Here is a 19,292-nt window from a genome sequence, read left to right on the forward strand (position 1 = left end):
ATAAACTGTCTTTTATTTGAAAAAAAAAAAAAGAAAAAGCATTCAACTTCTTTATTACATCCTATGAGAATCTGAGAGACAACTCTGCAATAAGTCTTGCAAGAGACCTTTTTACCTGCACAAGGCCCCACAACATTTATTGGAATTTATTGCAGAGGTATACATTGTAAACATTTCTGAAGAGGTACTATATTTTCTTACTTGCATCGTGAGAAGATAGAATCATAGAATCATTTTGGTTGGAAGAGACCCTCAAGATCCTGGAGTTCGACCATTAACCTAACACTGGCACTAAACTATGTCCCTAAGGACCTCATCTACACGTCTTTTAAACGCCTCCAGGGATGGTGACTCAACCACTTCCCAGGGCAGCCTGTTCCAATGCTTCACAACCATTTCCAAGAAGAAATTTTTCCTAATCTCTGTGATTCTGTGAATCCAAACCTTCCCTGGTGCAACTTGAGGCCATTTCCTCTCTTCCTATCGCTTGCTACTCAGGAGAAGAGACCAACACCTTCCATGCTACAACCTCCTTTCAGATAGCTGTAGAGAGCTATAAAGTCTTCCCTCAGCCTCCTTTTCTCCAGGCTAAACAGTCCCAGTTGTCTGGGCCACTCCTCATCAGACTTGTGCTCCAGACCCCTCAGCAGCTTCATCACCCTTCTCTGCACTCACTCCAGTACCTCAATTTCTTTCCTGTAGTGAGGGACCCAAAGCTGAACCCAGGATTTGAGGTGCAGCCTCACCAGTGCTGAGTACAGAGGGATGATCACTTCCCTAGTCCTGCTGGCCACACTCTTTCTGATACAAGATCTTGACCATGTGGTTGCCATGTATGATTGCACTGTAGCACTCCTGGCTGAATGAGTAAAGGGAACTTGACCTCTTCCCCCCTCATATGTTGGAGCTGCAGAAGGACTCATCCTCCATAATGCCCAATTATAAAGGGGGCAGATTGAGATGTAACAATTTAATGCCAAGGCATAATCAGTCACAGTTATAGATCTCGCTCAGAGTGCCATAAATTGTCATCAAACTATCTCAAAAAAACCCGTGATCATGCTTACCAGATGCTAACAACATCCATTTCATTTAGTTCTGCCTTCTGCACAGTGAAAAATACTGTTATTTTGTTGGAATTACTGTCAAACTCATGGCTCTAATTACATTCTGCCATTTTAAAATGCCTGTATATGCATTTAATGCTTCCAAAGATGTCACCCTGAATACAGAAATTCTCTGTTCATTCACAGAAGTGATACAGTAATAATGGCTAATGCAGCAGCACCTTAATGTAAGACAAATCACCAAGGAAAATGAGGTTCAAACTACTGTTTTTCCAAGTTAAAATCTGAGGTACACTTAAGCAGTTATATTTGGAGTGTTGCAAAATACCCAGCTTCGACCTTTTAATCTGCTTCATGCAGCAGGAAGAATTCTGATGGAGCCAAAATACATGTTGAAGAACTGCTGATTTCAGACTTAGCTTCAGACTCTTCCCTCATGCTTTTATTTTGGTCATCATAAAGGTGAGGCAAACAAAAGGACAAAAATAATTTGATCCTCTTACTGTCTAATTTGTCCTCTTGTTCTTTGAAATGCCAGAGTAGAATAAGTTCCGCACTTGGTTACAGAATTGTGCAATCCATATTGCAGTTTATATAGCTTCATCTAAAAAAAAATACATCTTGAACCACAGTTGGAAGAAAAACATCCTTATTCTGTGACAAGTTGAAACTGGAGCATAGATAGCATTCCATTCTGTTAGAGCAGTATGTCTTCAACGAGTATGTCATAGATCTAAAAGCACAATCATATGATTGACTATATTCAAAAAGTAACATATTTAAACATATTTAAGGCCTCACTACCTAGCCTAGCTCATCTCCTGAAAACATCACGAAAGGGACACTCAGTATAGTGCTCTGCAATAGGGAAAAGTGATGTCTTTTGGCAGTCATGAAGAATGTGTGCTTTGGGAAATTTGGTTAAACTATGCATTTGGTTAAACATCTCTATCAGTTTTCAATGGACTGGTGAGGAACCTGGGTATCACTTAATATCCTTAGGGAAGACCTTTTCCCTCTCACACTCCAGCTCCATCTCCAGAAAGATGCTGACTGCATCGACAAACTGACTCTGGGAAAATCTCTAATTGCCACATTCCCGATTGCTACATTCAATCCAGTGGTTCTATTCTAATTTTACCTTTTGAGAGTGTACAATATTAAACATCCTGAAGGTTAATTTTTTCCCCTCTTTCAAATATTAGGGTGAGGGCTTAAAAAAGGGGATACAGCTTTAACTTAAGGCTGTCATTAGTTGTCACGAATTCACAGTAATTGACTTTGGTTATGTACAGATCAGATAAATGAGAACACATGTTTAACTAACAGATAATACATTACAGGACTGTTTGCTTTAATTTATGATCAATCATATGGAGTATTTTTATAACAAGTTTATTTTAGCATTATACTGTTCCAAAATTCTTCTCTTGAATCTTTTTTTCCCCTTGTAGCTCCATCTGCTGATTGGAAAAATGTTACATGGTACCATGGTAACACTTGCTGTGCTATAAGACATATTGAAGAAAGTTTTCAGACTCCTCAGGCATAACTAAGACAGATAAAATTGCACAATGTCAGAGAAGCGCTCTGGAGATATTGTTTTAGGAAATTTCATAGATCGGTTATTTATATATAATTTACATTAAAAAATGTAATAACATGGCCAGTAGAAAAAGTGTCTGTATCTGATAAAATGCAATTTGGTATTTCATAGGTGAAACACATTTTGGTGTTTAAAATACCCTTCAAGTGCTCTCAAAGTGTAAACTGGCAATTTTTAAGTAAAAACTTGACTGCTCAGCATCCAACTACTGATATCAATGATCAATGTCATTAGAAGACAAGCGAGACGCTTAAGGACTAACTTTGAGGGACAATGGGTTAACTGCTTAGGCTTCCTCTCCAGTCAGTAGAAGATTCCTTTATAGGAAAATTGAGAGCACAGACTAGTTTGTCTTTATAAAAAGTCCATCTGTGTCATCAAATAGAGCAGCATCAAAAATGACCAGCTATACTAAGTTTAGACTGCTCTTGTGCCCTTAAAAACCAAACTAGCCCTATCCTCACAGAGGGCTCACTTGCAGCAGCAGAGACTAGTAGCTGATATCAAGCAGGAGAAAACAGAGCATGATCAATCCAGAGCATTCATACCATACACAGCCTTCTATCTCACAAGAAAAAGCACACATGTAGATCCATACTGTGCTTGCATATTTCTGTCAACAAGGAGAAAGAACTCCATCTCTTGCTTTCAGGCTGAATAACAAGTCCAAGTTCACCCTTTACTATTTAATCTTCTTTCTGTTGAAAACTCACCCCATGTGTGATGATACTAGTATATAATAGTGATAATAGACAGGTGTAATCTGAATTTTTCCAAAGGAATGGGACTCATTTCGGACTTGCTTTCCCATTCTGCATACACACAAGATGCTAGACCTGACAACAAGGTCTTTGAAATCCATTTTTCTGATACTAAATGTTTTCTGTCAAGACCCAAACTCCAAGTACAACACTGTCTACTGAAAGCATAATAATTTTTGTAAGCAGCTTTTGTAATGCTGAACCAATATCAGGTACTCAATATCAGGTACCAGTTTACCTGGTATCCTGAAACACACCCTACTTACTCCCAGTTTTGTTTCCGCTATCTTCTCAAAACAGATTTTAAGTCTAAAACCCAAGTACCTTTCCAAAGTTTTACACATTTTATGGCTTTTTTGAACACTACTGTTCCAGATTATATCCTTACCATACTGCAGTTGCTAACCAAAAGCAGTGACAATATTTATCCCTGTCCTTTCTAAAGACAGTTGCAAGATTTGACATTAAACTTACATGCTATTGGAAAACTACACATACCAAAGGCCTAGCAATGGTCTTTATATCCAAATTTGTAAGGTGAGTTACCTAAGCCGAGGAGGCTGAAAGCAGTAGCTCTGACCAGGCTTGAATGAATATGGCAACCGTGTCTTGCAGATTACAGTTCAGTAAAGATGTGGCTGCAAGCCATTTCCACCGCACACTGTAGTTTCCACAAAGAACAATTTGTGCCACATTTTGGCCAATCCTCAGTTTGTGCAGTATAGGGACACAGAGCCCAGGGTGCATTCCAGCAGGCACACCCTACAGCCATAGATGTACCTACATGTCACAGTGCAGATTCAGTCAAAAATGTGAATCAAGCTTACACATTCCCACTCATCCCCCTGCTGAATACTGGTACTGCAGTGGTTATGGTACCAAACACATTCCACAATGCACATCAACAGATGAACTAACAATATTTTTCTGTCTTCACAAAGAATCAAGCTGGTGTTTTCCATAGCCTTTACTCTTTCATTAAAGATTAAAATCAGCATGGTCAGCAGCAAGTTCAGGGTATTTCACAAACAAAACAAAACAAACAAAAGAAAACAACAAACCAACCAACCAACAAACCAAACAAACAAGAAAAAAAAAAAAGATAATTCATAAAGTCTCAGCTCCTAGCAGTATTTTGAGATATAGAGCATCACACAACATTTGGCCTGAGGCTAAGGACAGAGAGAATCCCACAGACTCCAGCTTTGTGCCATACAGCAGGTAGGATGAGCAGGAGCAGTGAGTTTGGAGCAGCAGTCCTGTGCAGCAAAGGCAGGCAACAGCAGCATCACTGAGAGGTGGGGAGCTGGGGGAGAGGGGAAAATGAAATCCCAACAGTTCCCTCTGCAAACTGGCACACAGTATTGCTGGGGTTCAAATTGACAGTAAAAGACAAAAAGGAATTACAAAAATGAAAAAAAAAAAAAAAAGAAAAAAAGAAGTATTACAGATGTGATGATGTCTCTCCTTGCAGTGCTGCCTGGGAGTTTCTTCCCATCATAATCAGTGGGAAGGTTCTGCCGTGGGCTGCACTGGCCCTATGCTGGTCCTGTGGTGCCCCTCAGCCCCATGGCCACCTCCACCCAGTGAGGGGCCACACTCAGGGCCATTTGGACTGAGCCCACAGCATCAGAAGATACAACAGTTATTGCAGAATTATTTCCAAGTCTGCTGCCAGTCCACACTTTGGACCTCTGATAGAAAGATCATGCCCCAAAACACATTTTAAAAAAAAAAAAAAGTTTTCCAAAAAGGCAACCCCAGGACCAGAGAGTTTGAGGCTACACGCCCCTCTTACAGTGATTATGGGTCACCATGGGAGGAATAGCAACAAGCAGGAGCTGCATTACCAGACTAAGCCAGCAGAGGCTTGAAGTTTGCTGTGTTTCAGCATGAGAACATGTACCTAATTTTCAACCATGTAGTAAGATGTAAAAAATATCTGACAATTATTATCAAACAGAACATTTGCCAGTATTCAACTGTTCACTTATATCCCAGTCCAAAATCTGTTGAGATGACCAAAGACTTTTCACCGATTTCAGTCGACCCTCAATCAAGTCCATAACAATGGTTAACAGGTGGGAAGGGAAAATCCCATTTTTAGCACATCTGCAAGCTGGTAAAACAGCACCTGGCTCAGTATCCATGACAACATTGGTGATGTGCTGCTAAAAACAAGAAAAGGAATAAAGTTTTAATACCTGTAAAGCCAGCCAGATCAGTTTTCCTGTGTTTTTTCTATTAATTTGCTGATTTTTTTTCTTTTTTTTTTTTTTTTAAGGTAAGTCTGTTTATAGATGTACGTAATGATGTAAGATTCAAGTATGGACAAGCAAGACTTTAGTTAAGGATATTCTGAGAATGACTGAAAAAAGGGCATGTTCACCTGCGTTCTTGTAAATGCAAGTTTACAGCTGAGGCAATCCCTTTCTCTACATAAAGGGATACAGCTGAAAAAAAGAACAAGGTTTCATACTGAGCATATTTCCAACATACCTCTGTTTTAGAAGTGAGGTCATCTGAATAAGATCTTTTTTGTATCGTATTTGCCACATGAACAGCAAGAGTGAGGCAAATGCAATGCAGAGGTGAGTTTGATGAATGTTTTTAGTCTGAGTAGTAGGAAGGATGGACTCTGACAAAATTTATTTCCAGGTAGAATCTTCTTCCAATCTATGCTATAAGTGTTAAATTATTTTCTGTATAGGTACTGCAGGGTAATGTATACTGAGAGAGTTTAAAGGGTGCCTATTTTTCTGTAGATGAGTGACTAAAAAGCTGATCGTTAGGCAGATGTGGTTTAAGCACTAAGAAACTAAAAATCTGTATAGTTAATTGTGAATGAAAAAATAGTTTCACATGCTAAGACAAATGCAAAGTTCTGTGTATCCCCTGCAACAGATGACTCTTCTAGTACCTAAAAGAAATAAAGGAGTCACCAGGAACACTGGAAGTTGAGACATATAAGCAAGAATAAAGAAATAAAATTAAAAAAAAAAAAAAAAAAGACAGAATTAGCTTGCCAAATGCAGGATTCAAAATCATGGTAAATGATTCAAATAGCTATTCAGTGCAATGGAAATATCTGGAAATAAGTAGAACTGAAAATGACCACTGGATAACAACAAATCACATGAGTTTCCTTGAAATAAGGCAACAGACTTTGTGAAGTTCTGGGATAATACATACTCATAGGAGTATATATATAAACCCACAACTGACTGGCAAAATCACTCCAGGAAGTGTGTTTTGACCAGCATGTGTTTATCGCACAGAAAAGTGGTAAATAGTGATGTGAGCTCAAGCAAGATGGCAACATTTTATGTAAACTGTTTATCTGCATTTATTGTATTACAATTATGAAAATAATCCACACATCCAAGAAAGATTATTTTAAAAGAAAAAACAAACAAAATCAACAACAGCAGCAAACAAAAAAAAGACAAAAACAAAAAACTACACAATGACAAAGGAAAAAATCGGGTAGAGGAAAATACAAAAATATTAGAATATGTAAACAGAATTCATTTTTCCCAAACTTTCTGAAAATTAAGTTCTGTTTAACTCCAATGGAAGACTTGATTCAAAATGCCAGGAGAAACTGATACCAATTAAATGTGCTGCATTTGATCCCAGTTCTACCAACTGGTTCAAAAAGGCTGCAGTCCTGGGCCTGACCCATTGCTGAGGCTTCCATGTCACCCGCAGAACAGAGAAGGGAAGGGGAAATCTGTCAGATGTGTCCGTGGCTCCTCAAAATGGGGAAGCCCTGCTGCCCGACAGGACAACCTTTTAGATTTTTATGGTAAGGGCACGAGAAATCCGGTCGCCTATGTGTATTCTATGACATTGAGATCCTCCTACATTCCAAACCTTTGTAAATATTCCCACACTGTGACATGGGTATAAATCATAAGAGAGGAAAATATAAGTGCTCTCTGCCTATTATCTGCAAAAATTCTGCTATCATCCAGTCTTCTTCAAATGGTAAACTCACCGATTAACACCGTCTCAGCCAAAAACTGCAAGTACTGGCTTTCAAAAACCATCTCGTCATTTAAAATGAAATCAGTGAGCCCTCCAGTGGCGACCTTCTTACATTGCTACAATAAGCATAATAAAAACTGTATATATGCGGTTAACTCAGTTTCCATTCAATTTAGTTTGCCTTAATCTTCTACTACTTTAATTAAACAACACGTTGTAGCAACCTATCAAAAGGTTTTATAATACCTGCAAACTGATGTATTTTCAGTTCACATACATTTGCTTTCGTTCCTGTGTATGTACAGAATTTAAAAGTGATTAATTTTAAACACTTAAGTAACTTCACAGAAATCAATGAGGAACTTTTACCTAAGAGGAGTGGAGAAAAAAAAAAGGGGAGAAATTCAAAATCTCAGCCTATAATCTTCCAGTATACAAATCCTACCTCTGGAAACTACAAACACCTGGGACAATAAATGAATCACTCCCAGGCTCTTCCAATACAAACCCCAGGACGTGACAGATTTAACATAAGCAAAAGATGCTTGTTCTCATAAAGGAGCTTGTTCAGCCATGGAACTCCTTGCAATAAGACATTGTGAAGACAGGATGTCTGGCCCAAAGACAACTGGAAAATTCATTAAACAAAAATCCACCTGGGCCTGTTATTTGCAAAGAAGTCCCTCATCAGTAACCCCTAAAGTCTGAGAGTAATCTGGGAATGTACTATCACATGCTTCTCTAACTCTTACACTCTTTATAGAAGGCATCCATTATAAAAGTTACAGAGATATGTTTGGCTAAAAGGATCTTTTCTCAGGTCTAGCACTGACACGTTTATGTTTAAATAAAACCTTTGCTCAAATTATTTAACCACTGTGTCAAAAATAACCAGTAACAGGAGGATGCTGGGATTGCACTGCAGATTTTTGCCATTCATCCACTTTTGAGATACTGCCATGTTGCACAGCCTACAGAAAAAATCTAAGCAGGATTGTGCCTCATTTGTCAGCATCTTCTTGTGCTTGATTCTCCAGTCATTACATGGTATCATCCTGAATTTGTTATATGAGCATTGGTTGCTATGGAAATCATCATCTGCTAAATTCAGCATTATTGATTTTGTTTAACATAGGAATACTTCAGTGTGGCTGCTTTTCAGAGCTGAGCTGTAGTCTTTAGACAAGGTTCTGATCACTCCTTTCACATGAAAACCCATAGAAAGAGAGTTAGAGATAATTAGATCTCAATGAAATGACACAGATCAACACTAGCCTTCAAGCTCTGCAAGGATCTGAATGGATCACAGACATTCTGCATCTCTACCCCTCCCCTGCAGGCTAGGCTCTTGTATGACTTGGGAGTAATTTATTCAAAAACGCCTTCAAAATGCAGTTCTTAAACGAGTGCAGGTGCTGGAAGAAGCATACACTGTAATTGGCTCTATTTCTTAAGTCAGTTTATCCTCACACGGAAATCCTCAGTAATTCAGCTAGGTCATTCTCAATACTTACAATAGCTTATTTAGAGACAGCTAAACCATCAAAACAGAGCATCATTCATCACTCTCTCCGAGACCTGGTTCACATTTTTGTGTGAAATGAAAAACAAAACAAAAATAATCCATTTTCTTGATTAACTGAGGGGAGGCTAATTAGCACACAAATAAATCCACACTTATGAAAATGTTTTTCAGACTGAGTACGGCAATACATCCAAAATTAAGTATGTAAATTGAAGCAAACTAATTTTGAAGTCTGCAAAGACAAATATTGTTAATTTTACATATACCAGTAATGTGATTAAGTCTGGGAGATCAGTGCTTTGAGGATTATTTGGGCTGTGAAATAATAGGCAAATACCTCGTAAAGCCAGAAATCACAGTCAAACAAAAAGTTAGTTTACTGAATATCAGAACTAAGTGAGAACTGATTTTTTACTGACTCACGTTTTTTGAATTATTGACTTTACTGTCTCAAAAGACATGCACACCAAAGGATGAAGGATATTTACCACTGAGGTATTTATATAAAGTCTCTTTTTCCATGTAGATTCTTTGGTGCCTAGTAAAGCATGAGTTTGATTATAAAGTCATACCCCATCTGCTCTATATGACCACCTGCTATCATAAAACCTGTGATATTTATTTATAAACATTTCTGTTAAGTTTGAACAAATCAGACAGTAAGTTCAAAAGGTAATTGAGAATCAAAACCAACAGAAAGTAAAATTGTTTAAGCCTTGTTTCCATATGAAACATTACAAATATAAAAGCACAGATAACAGTTCATCCATGTATGCTATGTGATTCACACTCAAATGATTCACAATTAACTGTGTATATGATTATGACTCATGAAGACAACAGAAAAGGATCCTTGACCATGATCTTGCTGTTCTGTTCAGGAAAATGCATTCAAGTATCCTACATTAGTACTCCATAAGAATGTGTTTGAAAACAGTACTGCAGAAGTACAAGTAACTTAATTTTTTCAAATACCTCAAAGAACTGAACAGAAAAAAGATGCAGAGAATTATAATCAGAAACTGCTATGCACACCACAGATGGGAAACTTTGCATCTTCCCCTTCTGTCAAAAAGCATGGAAAATGTTTTTATCCACCATAATTTACATCTTGGATTCTTTATATGCAACAGTCAGGCGCACAAGAGCCCTTCATTATGATACATTTTGGTTTATCATAACCCACATAATTCTGTGGATGTCCTTAGTCACACGCAACAAGTTGTACAGAGGATTTAAAACTGCTCCTGTCTAAATATACGAAAACATAAAAAAAAAAAAAAAACAACTTCATAGCCCATCTTTAGACCTGAAGAGATTCTATCCAGACTAGTCATGCTGTTCTCATATAGAATGCAGATTACTGCTGCTCAAAATTATATGCGCCTCCATAACAGCTACAGAAGACAGAGAGAAGCTCAATGATATTTTCTGCATGCTTTTGCCATTTAAAAGTTTTATCTTGTGTTTCAGCAGCAAGAACTAATCCGACAGCTTTGAGCAGGAGCATGTTTTCCATCTGAGCAGCTCGTGTTCCCCCTAACCGACCTATGCCCTGAGGCTATGCAGAACCCTTTTCAGTCTGTACTGTGGCAAACTTCTTTGATACATGCTTCAATACATGCCTTCAACATGCTGAGGCATGAGTGTACAGTAACAGATAGTCAGCAGCTTTTCCTTTAATAAATGTGCTTGTGGTTTCATTCACTTCCGACCTAGTTCAGACACATCAGAGTCAGGAGCTGTATCCACCAGCTAATAATCCTAATTCCAGAAACTGACTTATTTGAATATGAAAATACATGACAATTAAAATTAAAAGGTCATTCTAGAGCACTGGAGGAAAAAAAAAAAACAACTTTCGTTCTACAGCTCAATACTGGCAAAAGTTACAATGGGAAGGCATAATTGACACTACCACAGAAAGCAGGCCTCAAAGAAATCACTAATCTGGGACAGGACCAGCTCTGCAGGACATATTTTTTTCTAAAATGTTGTTTAAAATGTTCTTATTCCCGTCCTTAAATAATTAAATTAGGTACTGGTACAATATGTTTCCTAAAGCCTACCACAAAGCTGCCTTGACAAAGTTTAAGCATTTTGGTTCTCTCCCCACTGGATACAGAACAGTTCGTTCTCTTCTTTGCAGTGTGACTGCCACAGCCTTTGTGTTTAACAATATTCTGAAAAAAATACTAGACAGCCCTGGTTCACAGAGTATCACACAGCATGGCTGAGATTGGAAGGGACCTGTGGAGGTCATCTGGTCTGACATCCCTGCTTAAGGCCAGGACCATGTCTAGGTGGTTTGAAAGATCTCCATGAACAGAGACTCCAGCAGCTCTCTGGGCAACCATTGCCAGTGTCCCAACACCCTCACAGTAAAAAAGTGTTTCCCGATGTTCAGCAAGTACCTCCTGTTGAGTATTGATAAGGATCATGGCTGAAAACCTTGTGGCAAAATTAGTTCAGCCAGGAGAAGACACATTCAGAGCAGGGGGAACTGTGACCTACACATTGACAATGAGCTAAGGAGCCACAGATTAGGCCGGCTGACCGACCTAATGTGCTGGAGGATGTGTTGGAGGGAACATAGCCCCATCTCCTGATATGCCCAGCTCGGCAAACAGAGGGGAAAAGTTGAGACCCTTTAAACATGGCCCAGAGCTTGTTGAAACTTGTTCATCTTTTGCAATCACCACTTGCCTCTGATTTCTGCATGACACAAGGGGCAAGGCGGAGACCCTCAACGTGGCCCAGGACTTGTCCAGGCTTGTCCCTCTTTCGCAATCACCACTTTCCCACCCCAGACTTTCCTCTACTCTGGGAGCTATAAAAAGCCCAGTTAAAACAGTATGGTTTAGGGAATACCAGTTTCATCTAAGGGCCTGTCCAGTCTTCATCGAGGGAATACCAGTTCGGCCTCACTGGAGGGGCCTACCAGTCTCACCGAAGGGAATACCAGCTCGGCCTCACCAAGAGAATACCAGCACCCTGAGGACCCTCACTCTGAACCAGACATCGGAGGATCCTGCGCTCCTGACCCCAGCATCCTCGCCGTGGAACACCGAGGCTACACATCATTCATTGTACAAGTCCTGTCATCCACACTGTGGGACCGTAAGAGACTGGATCCCTCGCTCTTTCCTTTCTTCCTTTCTCTCTGCTCTTTCCTTCCCTCCTTTTTTCTATACCCCCATTTCTTTGTCACTCCTTCAATATATATATTACTCTCTTTTTCTCTCCCTTATACCTTAGTTTTCCTTCCCTCTCTAACACTCTCTTTCTCCCTTTCCCTTTTGAACATATAAGGATAACACCATCTTTAAGCTCCGCTGTTGATTTCTGGTTAAATTTCATATTATAGCTACTGATGGTTGCCAATACACCGCTCGTAGTAGGACTTTCGCTGTTAATGTGTTGATAAGTTCTGTTATAATTTTGCCAAGTCACCATTCACTGTAACCAAAATTCCAGCAAGTACTTTTAGTACAACTCACAATTGAATTGGACCCCGGAGGCGATTGTCTGTCATTCACATAACCACGCAGAATTAACCCAGAGTTAACTCACACGTGGTCTCATCTGTTGAGTCAGGGCACGTGTCACGTCTAGAGTTAGCTCATCCCTCATCCCATCTGTTGGGACAGGACACCTCCAATGTTTCATTTGTGCCCACTGCCTCTGGTCCTGTCACTGGGCACCACTGGAAAGAGCCTGACTCTTCTTTGCACCCTCCCTTCAGGTATTTATATACAATGATAAGGTCCCTCCTGAACCTTCTGCTCTCCAGGCTGAACAGCCCCACCTCTCTCAGCCTTTCCTCATAGGAGAGATGCTCCACTTCCTTCATTACCTTTGTGGCCAATCACTGCACTCTCTCCTGTATGTCCATCTCTCTGTTGTACTGAGAAGCCCAGAACTGGGCACAGTACTCCAGGTGTGGCCTCACCGGTGCTAAATGAAGGGGATCACCGTTCAGCCTGCTGGCAACACCTCTTCTAATACAGACCAGGATACCATTGGCTTTCTTTACGGCAAGGGTAGATGGCTGACTCATGCTCAACTTGGGTGTCCACCAGGTCCTCCCAGGTGCAGTCTCTTTTCCTGCAAAGCTGATCTCCAGCTGGGTGGTTCCCACTAAGGAGTGTGCCATTAGTGGTTCCTCCACAGGTGCAGCACTTTGCACTTACTCTCATTCAACTTCATGAGGTTCCCCTCAGCCCATCAACCTGGCAGCACAATCCTCTGGCATATCAGCAACCCTTCCCAGTTTTGTGTCATCTGCAAACTTGCTGAGGGTACACTCTGTCCATTATGCAGGCCTTTAATTAAGATGCTGAACTGGCCCATTATTGACCCCTGGGATACATCACTATTTACTGGCCCCCAGCTAGACTTTGCACCACTGATCACCTGGCCATTCACCTCACTGTGTGCACATCCAGCCAAGGTATCAAGAGATTCTCTACGAACATGTTATGGGAGCCAGTGTCAAAAGCCATACTCAAGTCTAGGTGGACAATAACCACAAGTCACTCCCGGGCTCTGCCAGGCCATATCACCACGGAAGTTTAACAGGTTACTCAAGCATGACTTCCCCTTGGTAGATCCACAGTGACTACTCCCGGTGTTTTTCTTGTTCCTCACTGTTATAGATTGCATAACTAAAGTAAATTTGCTAATCAAACCAAGAATATGTTAGTAGTTGACGATTCACTGAGTTGTGTAAATGTTAAACCTCCATTGTTTGCCACATTCTGTTTTTGCAAGTTTTGGCGGGAAAGATGTTGTGTGCTTATGGGGAGGGGGGATGTGCTTCGCTGTGCGGGGAAGACTGATTGACAGTATAGCAACCAACCAACCAATCAGGAAGAAGATCGGGGGCGTGTACTTAAAGACGGTATATAAACACTTTTTGCTGCAATTCAACTTGCGTGCCTTTGGGTGGAGCAGTGATTCCCCGGTGCTCTAGCGCCGTTTTGCTCATTTACCTTTAGTAAAAGTTATTCTAAATTTCTTTGAGTCATATTTGACTATAACACTCACGTTCCTGGAAGTGATTATCAAGCTTAACTATTCAACAAGCTTAACCATTTAGCAAGCTTATTGCTTTATTTCAATAACTTTACAAACCATAACCCAAATGTTTTTAAGAAAATTATATCAAATTAGTAGTAGAACTTAACAAATTTCTGGTACTGCTGCATTATCATTCACCAATGTTTGTAAGTGTTCTCAGAGAAAAGAAATTATGAAAGATGCAGCTGAAATGGCAGAGAATTCAGTATTTACCTACTGAAAAAGCCTGATACGAAAAATAACATCTATATCGTAGGAACCACAGTGCTCATCAAATCCTGGCCAAGTTGCTACTTACACTTGTGAAAAATGCAGTTGTGATTCGTGCTAAGATGTTTAATATTTACAGGTATAATCAAATGAGGCACGGACTCTGAACTTGGAAAAGGGAAAGGTGGTTAAGTTCTATGTAAAAAGTTACGAAACTTGTTTAGGAAGTTATATTGATAGAGTGAACTAACATTTTAAGGGTTAAGCAACTATATAATAAGGGCCTACTAACAAGCTAACATTTTAAACCACATAATTAATATCTAGTTTAGAGCTGTATGTAAATAATTGTGCTAAAAAAAGCAGGACTTCATTAAATGCCGAGATAAGAAGTTTTACAGCACCAGCTGCAACCTTGAGGAGACAAGATAGCCAAGATTTACAGCAAAAAGGGGGCGCCAGTCTGGTTTCAGTCGGTTTGGTAGCTTGGGTTCCAGCCAGTTCCTCCTAATGAGCCAAAGGTAAAAAGTCCACTGTGACGAAGCTGAAGGAGCCTTCATCCAAAGACCCCTAAAGACCCTTCCTCAAATTCACCAAGTGACATTGCGCAGGCGCAACAGGGGAGGGTCAAGGAGGGGAATATGTAAATGGTTATCTGAGACTCATTTTAATAAAAAGCGGGAAAGGTCATGAATATGTATAGGCGTTCCTGGGGTCATTATGTATATGTAATACCATACTGTATTTAAGCACACTTCTTATTATTAAAAGCGTGCGTGTTGGGCGGAGGGAATCCCCCGCGCACCCAGCGCTGTTTTGCTTATGCTCTAATGAACACGTGTTTAAGGAATACAAGGAATTGCATTAAACGTTGTTTATCCATAGAAAAAGCGTAAGTTATTTATTTCACACTTTACCATGAGTGTATTTACCAAGCCATTTTGCTGGGTAAAGATGTTTGCAAGCTTACGTTCCGTCCACAGACCACACACAGCTTTCAACACACCTGCACCCCAGGTTTACTTTGTTTGCACTCTGCACACGTACCACCCAAGTACTACACACGCTCCAGACTTTCAAGTCGGGGGAGCAGCCGTGTTTGTGTAACAAAGTCCAGCACATGAGTTCGCAAAGCCTACCCATCCCCACGGAGGCACAGCACACATGTATTGTTAACCTGACGCTTTATTAGGAGACCGGACAAGGCTCCCTTCCGGTGCCTGCCATCAGCAGTCCCCCAGACACCCGGTACCGCTGTCACCTGCGCCGCCAAGGCCCTAAACACGCACCTCGAAACGCTACCACTCAACGAGCCCCAACCCCCCAGGCCGCCCTGCCCCGCACGGTCCAGAAACTGCTGGAACCGCCCGTCCCCGCCCGCGGCTGGCCAATCACCGCGCCCGCCCCGCCACTCTCTCAACCGTCACCCTCTCACGTAACGCCCCCTGCAGCTTCAGGGGATTGGTGTGACGCCGGACGGCCGAGTCACGCGGCGGCTCGGAGGGCGTGGCGGAGCGGCTCGCTATTGGCTGGCTGGGCAAGGCCAATAGGAGCGGAGCTGTTGGATTCAAACGGAGAGGGGCGCGGCAGCGGTGGTCAGTCTGGGCGGTTGTTCGTGAGCGGAGACGTGGTTGCAGCGCGTGTCGCCGCCTCTCGCCATGGCCAACAAGCAGATCTACTATTCTGACAAGTACTTTGACGAGCAGTACGAGTACCGGTACGAGTCTGGGGGGGGGGGGGGGGGTCGGCTGAAGGGAGTAACAATGGGCTCTGGCCGGCCCTTTCGGAGAAGGGCCGCGTGGGCAGGCGCCTCTACCAGGGCTCGCGCGGTGCCCTCAAGGAATCGGCTCCGTTGGCGGCTCAAGCTTCTGTGGGGTCATCGGGGCTTAAAGCATGCGGGGAGGGGCCGTGCCTTGTCTCGCCTCTTCATGGCGGGTTTCTACGTCGCTCTGGGCCGGCTGGGGGAAGGGCCACTGTGCAGCGGTCGTGCAACAAAAGCCGCAGCCAGAAAGCGCTGAGCGAAGCCGTGGAGGTGGGGGGGGCGGAGGGGTGAAGGCCGCTGCCCCTCCCCCGCGAAGCGGCTGTAGTGGAGCGGCTGCTGGGGCAACTCTGCCCGCAGAGTGCGCTCAGCCGCTGCTCGCCAGGCCTGGGCGCGTGTGCTCCGCCGCGCTCCCCCGCTCGCGGCGCTAGCAGCAGCTGCGCGAGGCGGCGGCGGCCCCAGGGCCTTGCGGGCACCGCGGGATTTGCTGCCCTGCTCGCCGGGATGCCTTAAAGATCTGGGACACGGAGCTCGGGTAGAGCACTGTCTCGGAGGCTTTATGAACTACACTTGTGCACTTGGTAGTTCTGTGTTTTGACCTGGCGTTGTAACTGCCTTCAAAGCTGATGCGTATATCAAAACGCATGCTTTATCTACATTCAAAGCTCGAACTGAGACGCTGTGTTATTCTTGCTTTCCATTAAGTGATAAAGAAATTTGCAAATGTGAAAAGCGGGCTGTATGTTTCTCCTCAGCTGATTGATCATGCTCTTTAATGGTGTTAGCGTTCTGTCTTTCTAAACCAGCACTCTCGTCTCTGAGGAAAAGATACTGTTGGTCACAACACGCAAAATATGAAAAAGAGTGACTTTATCAATCATTCTGAAAGCCCAAACTTGCCTTTCAAATAGCTGATATGATGGTAAATTGCCAGGAACACATACTTCTATGCAAGTAGCGTGATTGGAGCATGCAGGGGAATTAATCTCTAATAGGAAGCAGACTGACTGTTTCAATATAGATTTGAATTACAAATGCAACGTTTAGTAGACAAAGTTATTTTAAAACTGGATTCTGGGAACAGGGGCTTTAGCATCAAATCAGTGGTACCGGTCAGCACCCCAGGCGCTGAACCTGCTTACTGTCTTTCAGTGTAGACATAGACATTGGTGTATGGAACATGTGTTTAATAATTAAACCTCTACAGGCATGTGATGCTGCCAAGAGAACTCTCAAAGCAAGTGCCAAAATCCCATCTAATGTCTGAAGAGGAGTGGAGACGACTTGGTGTTCAGCAAAGCCTTGGCTGGGTTCACTATATGATCCATGAGCCAGGTAAGCATATCTGAACAGAATTAATGAACTAAAAAGTCTAAAATATCAACTGCCTGCTGCTTACCGAAATTGCTCCTCCTATTCCTCCTATTGTGGAATCACTATTGATGAAATTCACTACTGAATTTCTCTTTATCTGATTTCTCTTTATCTCCCTGCTATTTTAGCTGTTTGGCAGCAAAGGCAACTTTAACAGCCTCTGTCTTAAACTTTCACATCTGATAGGCAAAAATAGGCTTCTCATGAGCTCTTGAGTAATATTGATATCTCAGTGACTGAACCAAACTTTATGTAGTAGCATATCCTTCAATCACAAAGCTGACACATGTACTTTTTGTACAGAAACTTAATGGATGTTCACATAGACAAGGTCCTGTGTTAATGCTCTGAAAAGTCGGCAGTATAGTTTGAACTCTAGTTATACAGCCTATTAAAAGCAGCATTTAAAACCAGCGGCTCAGTTAATGGGGTGTGAAGCCCTAAAACTCTACCAACTAGGATGTACTGAAAACAGCCATCCAAGGTAACTTACCATTGACAAGCCTGACACATTCCTATGCAAGCTACTCTAGGTGAACCTGCTTTAGCAGGTGGGTTGGACTGGATGATCTCCAGAGGTTCCTTCCTACCCCAACCATTCTGTGATTCTGTAAGAAGTTAACTGGTGGTAAATGAATGGCAGCAGCATGGAGCTCCAAGTTCCTGAAAAAATGGGTGAAAAAATTAGCATAACCTTTCAGTGTTTCCGTTACCTGGACATGTTAGATACTTTGGGAGGAATTTACAGTTAAATCAGATCAATAATCATGTCAGTTGGCTGCACTAACTAAAGTGGCTTTTGCTGATGCTTGACACTATGTACCTAACAATGACAGCATTGGTGGTTTGGTAGTCTAAGTAACAGTAACTAAGTTCATCAAATAGTGTAATGTAGAAAGACAGAGTCGGTACTAATAATAACTAAAAATACTCTTATTTTTTCCCAGTAAGTATCCTAAGTTAATGATACAGCCAACATATGGTGTAAAACTTTCAAAAGCACCTGCTTGACTGTTGTATAGTTACTGGAAGGTTGGTCTGTAAATACTACACATGGGGCCATATTTGTAGACTTCTTAATCTGTTTATTATTTGACAGCAAGCTTCAACTATTGTTCAAGCCTTCTTAAATGGAATAAATACCTGTAATCAAGACTTGGGACAGACTGACACATTGTTTAATTTTATTTCCACAGAACCGCATATTCTTCTCTTCAGAAGACCTCTTGCAAAGGATGAGCAGAAATGAACCGTTGCCTATAAATTTTCTCCTAGATCTTCTGGAACTATGTATATGACTGTATATATGTTGGTAGTATTCAGTGAATACTTTAAAAATGTACAAAACATGCATCCATACTTGTGCATGAGCTGTATTATTCACAGCAACAAAGCTCAGTCAAATGCAATTCCATGTAGGCTGCTATGATGTTCAAAGAGTGTTAAATTTTATGTTCTTTACTGTTAACGTAAGTGCTTATCTGACTGTTCAGTTAAGTTTGTTTTTATTAAAGTTACATATATGTTCTGACTAGATGATAACTTTTTGCCTGTGCTCAGTAACTTGCACACTCAGCTTTTCTGCTGAAGTGTAGCATGTTCGCCTGTATAGTAGTAGGCGTAAAGAAATAAAATACACGGGTTTTAATGGAAAGTGTCTATGGTTCTAATTTGTCAAACAAAATAATAATTGTTGAACATGCTAAGAGTACTTAGGTCAGAAAAAAATAACTTAGTGAACCTGTGTTGTTCTGAAAGAATTATTTTGCCCTACAGGCTTAAGTTCTAACCCTGATTTCAATTGAGACCTGCAAACAATCTGAAAAGAAAGCTGGCACTGGTAGGTAGACTAGTTTCTGACATGCTCAAATTATAGGACTCTGTAGTTAATGTCAGTTATAATAAGACTAATTACTCT

General features: G+C 41.4%; 1 protein-coding gene across 1 annotated transcript; it reads left to right on the plus strand.

Annotated features, from left to right (window-relative positions):
• Positions 1-15,799: 15,799 nt before the first annotated feature.
• CKS2 (CDC28 protein kinase regulatory subunit 2) lies at positions 15,800-19,028 on the plus strand. Its single transcript, XM_082075011.1, has 3 exons — positions 15,800-15,958; positions 17,208-17,335; positions 18,571-19,028. Exons 1-3 carry the CDS (start codon positions 15,900-15,902, stop codon positions 18,621-18,623), a joined length of 240 nt encoding a protein of 79 aa, XP_081931137.1. The 5' UTR covers positions 15,800-15,899; the 3' UTR covers positions 18,624-19,028.
• Positions 19,029-19,292: the final 264 nt, after the last annotated feature.

The sequence above is a fragment of the Streptopelia decaocto genome (assembly GCF_964273445.1).
Source record: "Streptopelia decaocto genome assembly, chromosome: Z".
In the NCBI taxonomy this organism is placed as follows: domain Eukaryota; kingdom Metazoa; phylum Chordata; class Aves; order Columbiformes; family Columbidae; genus Streptopelia; species Streptopelia decaocto.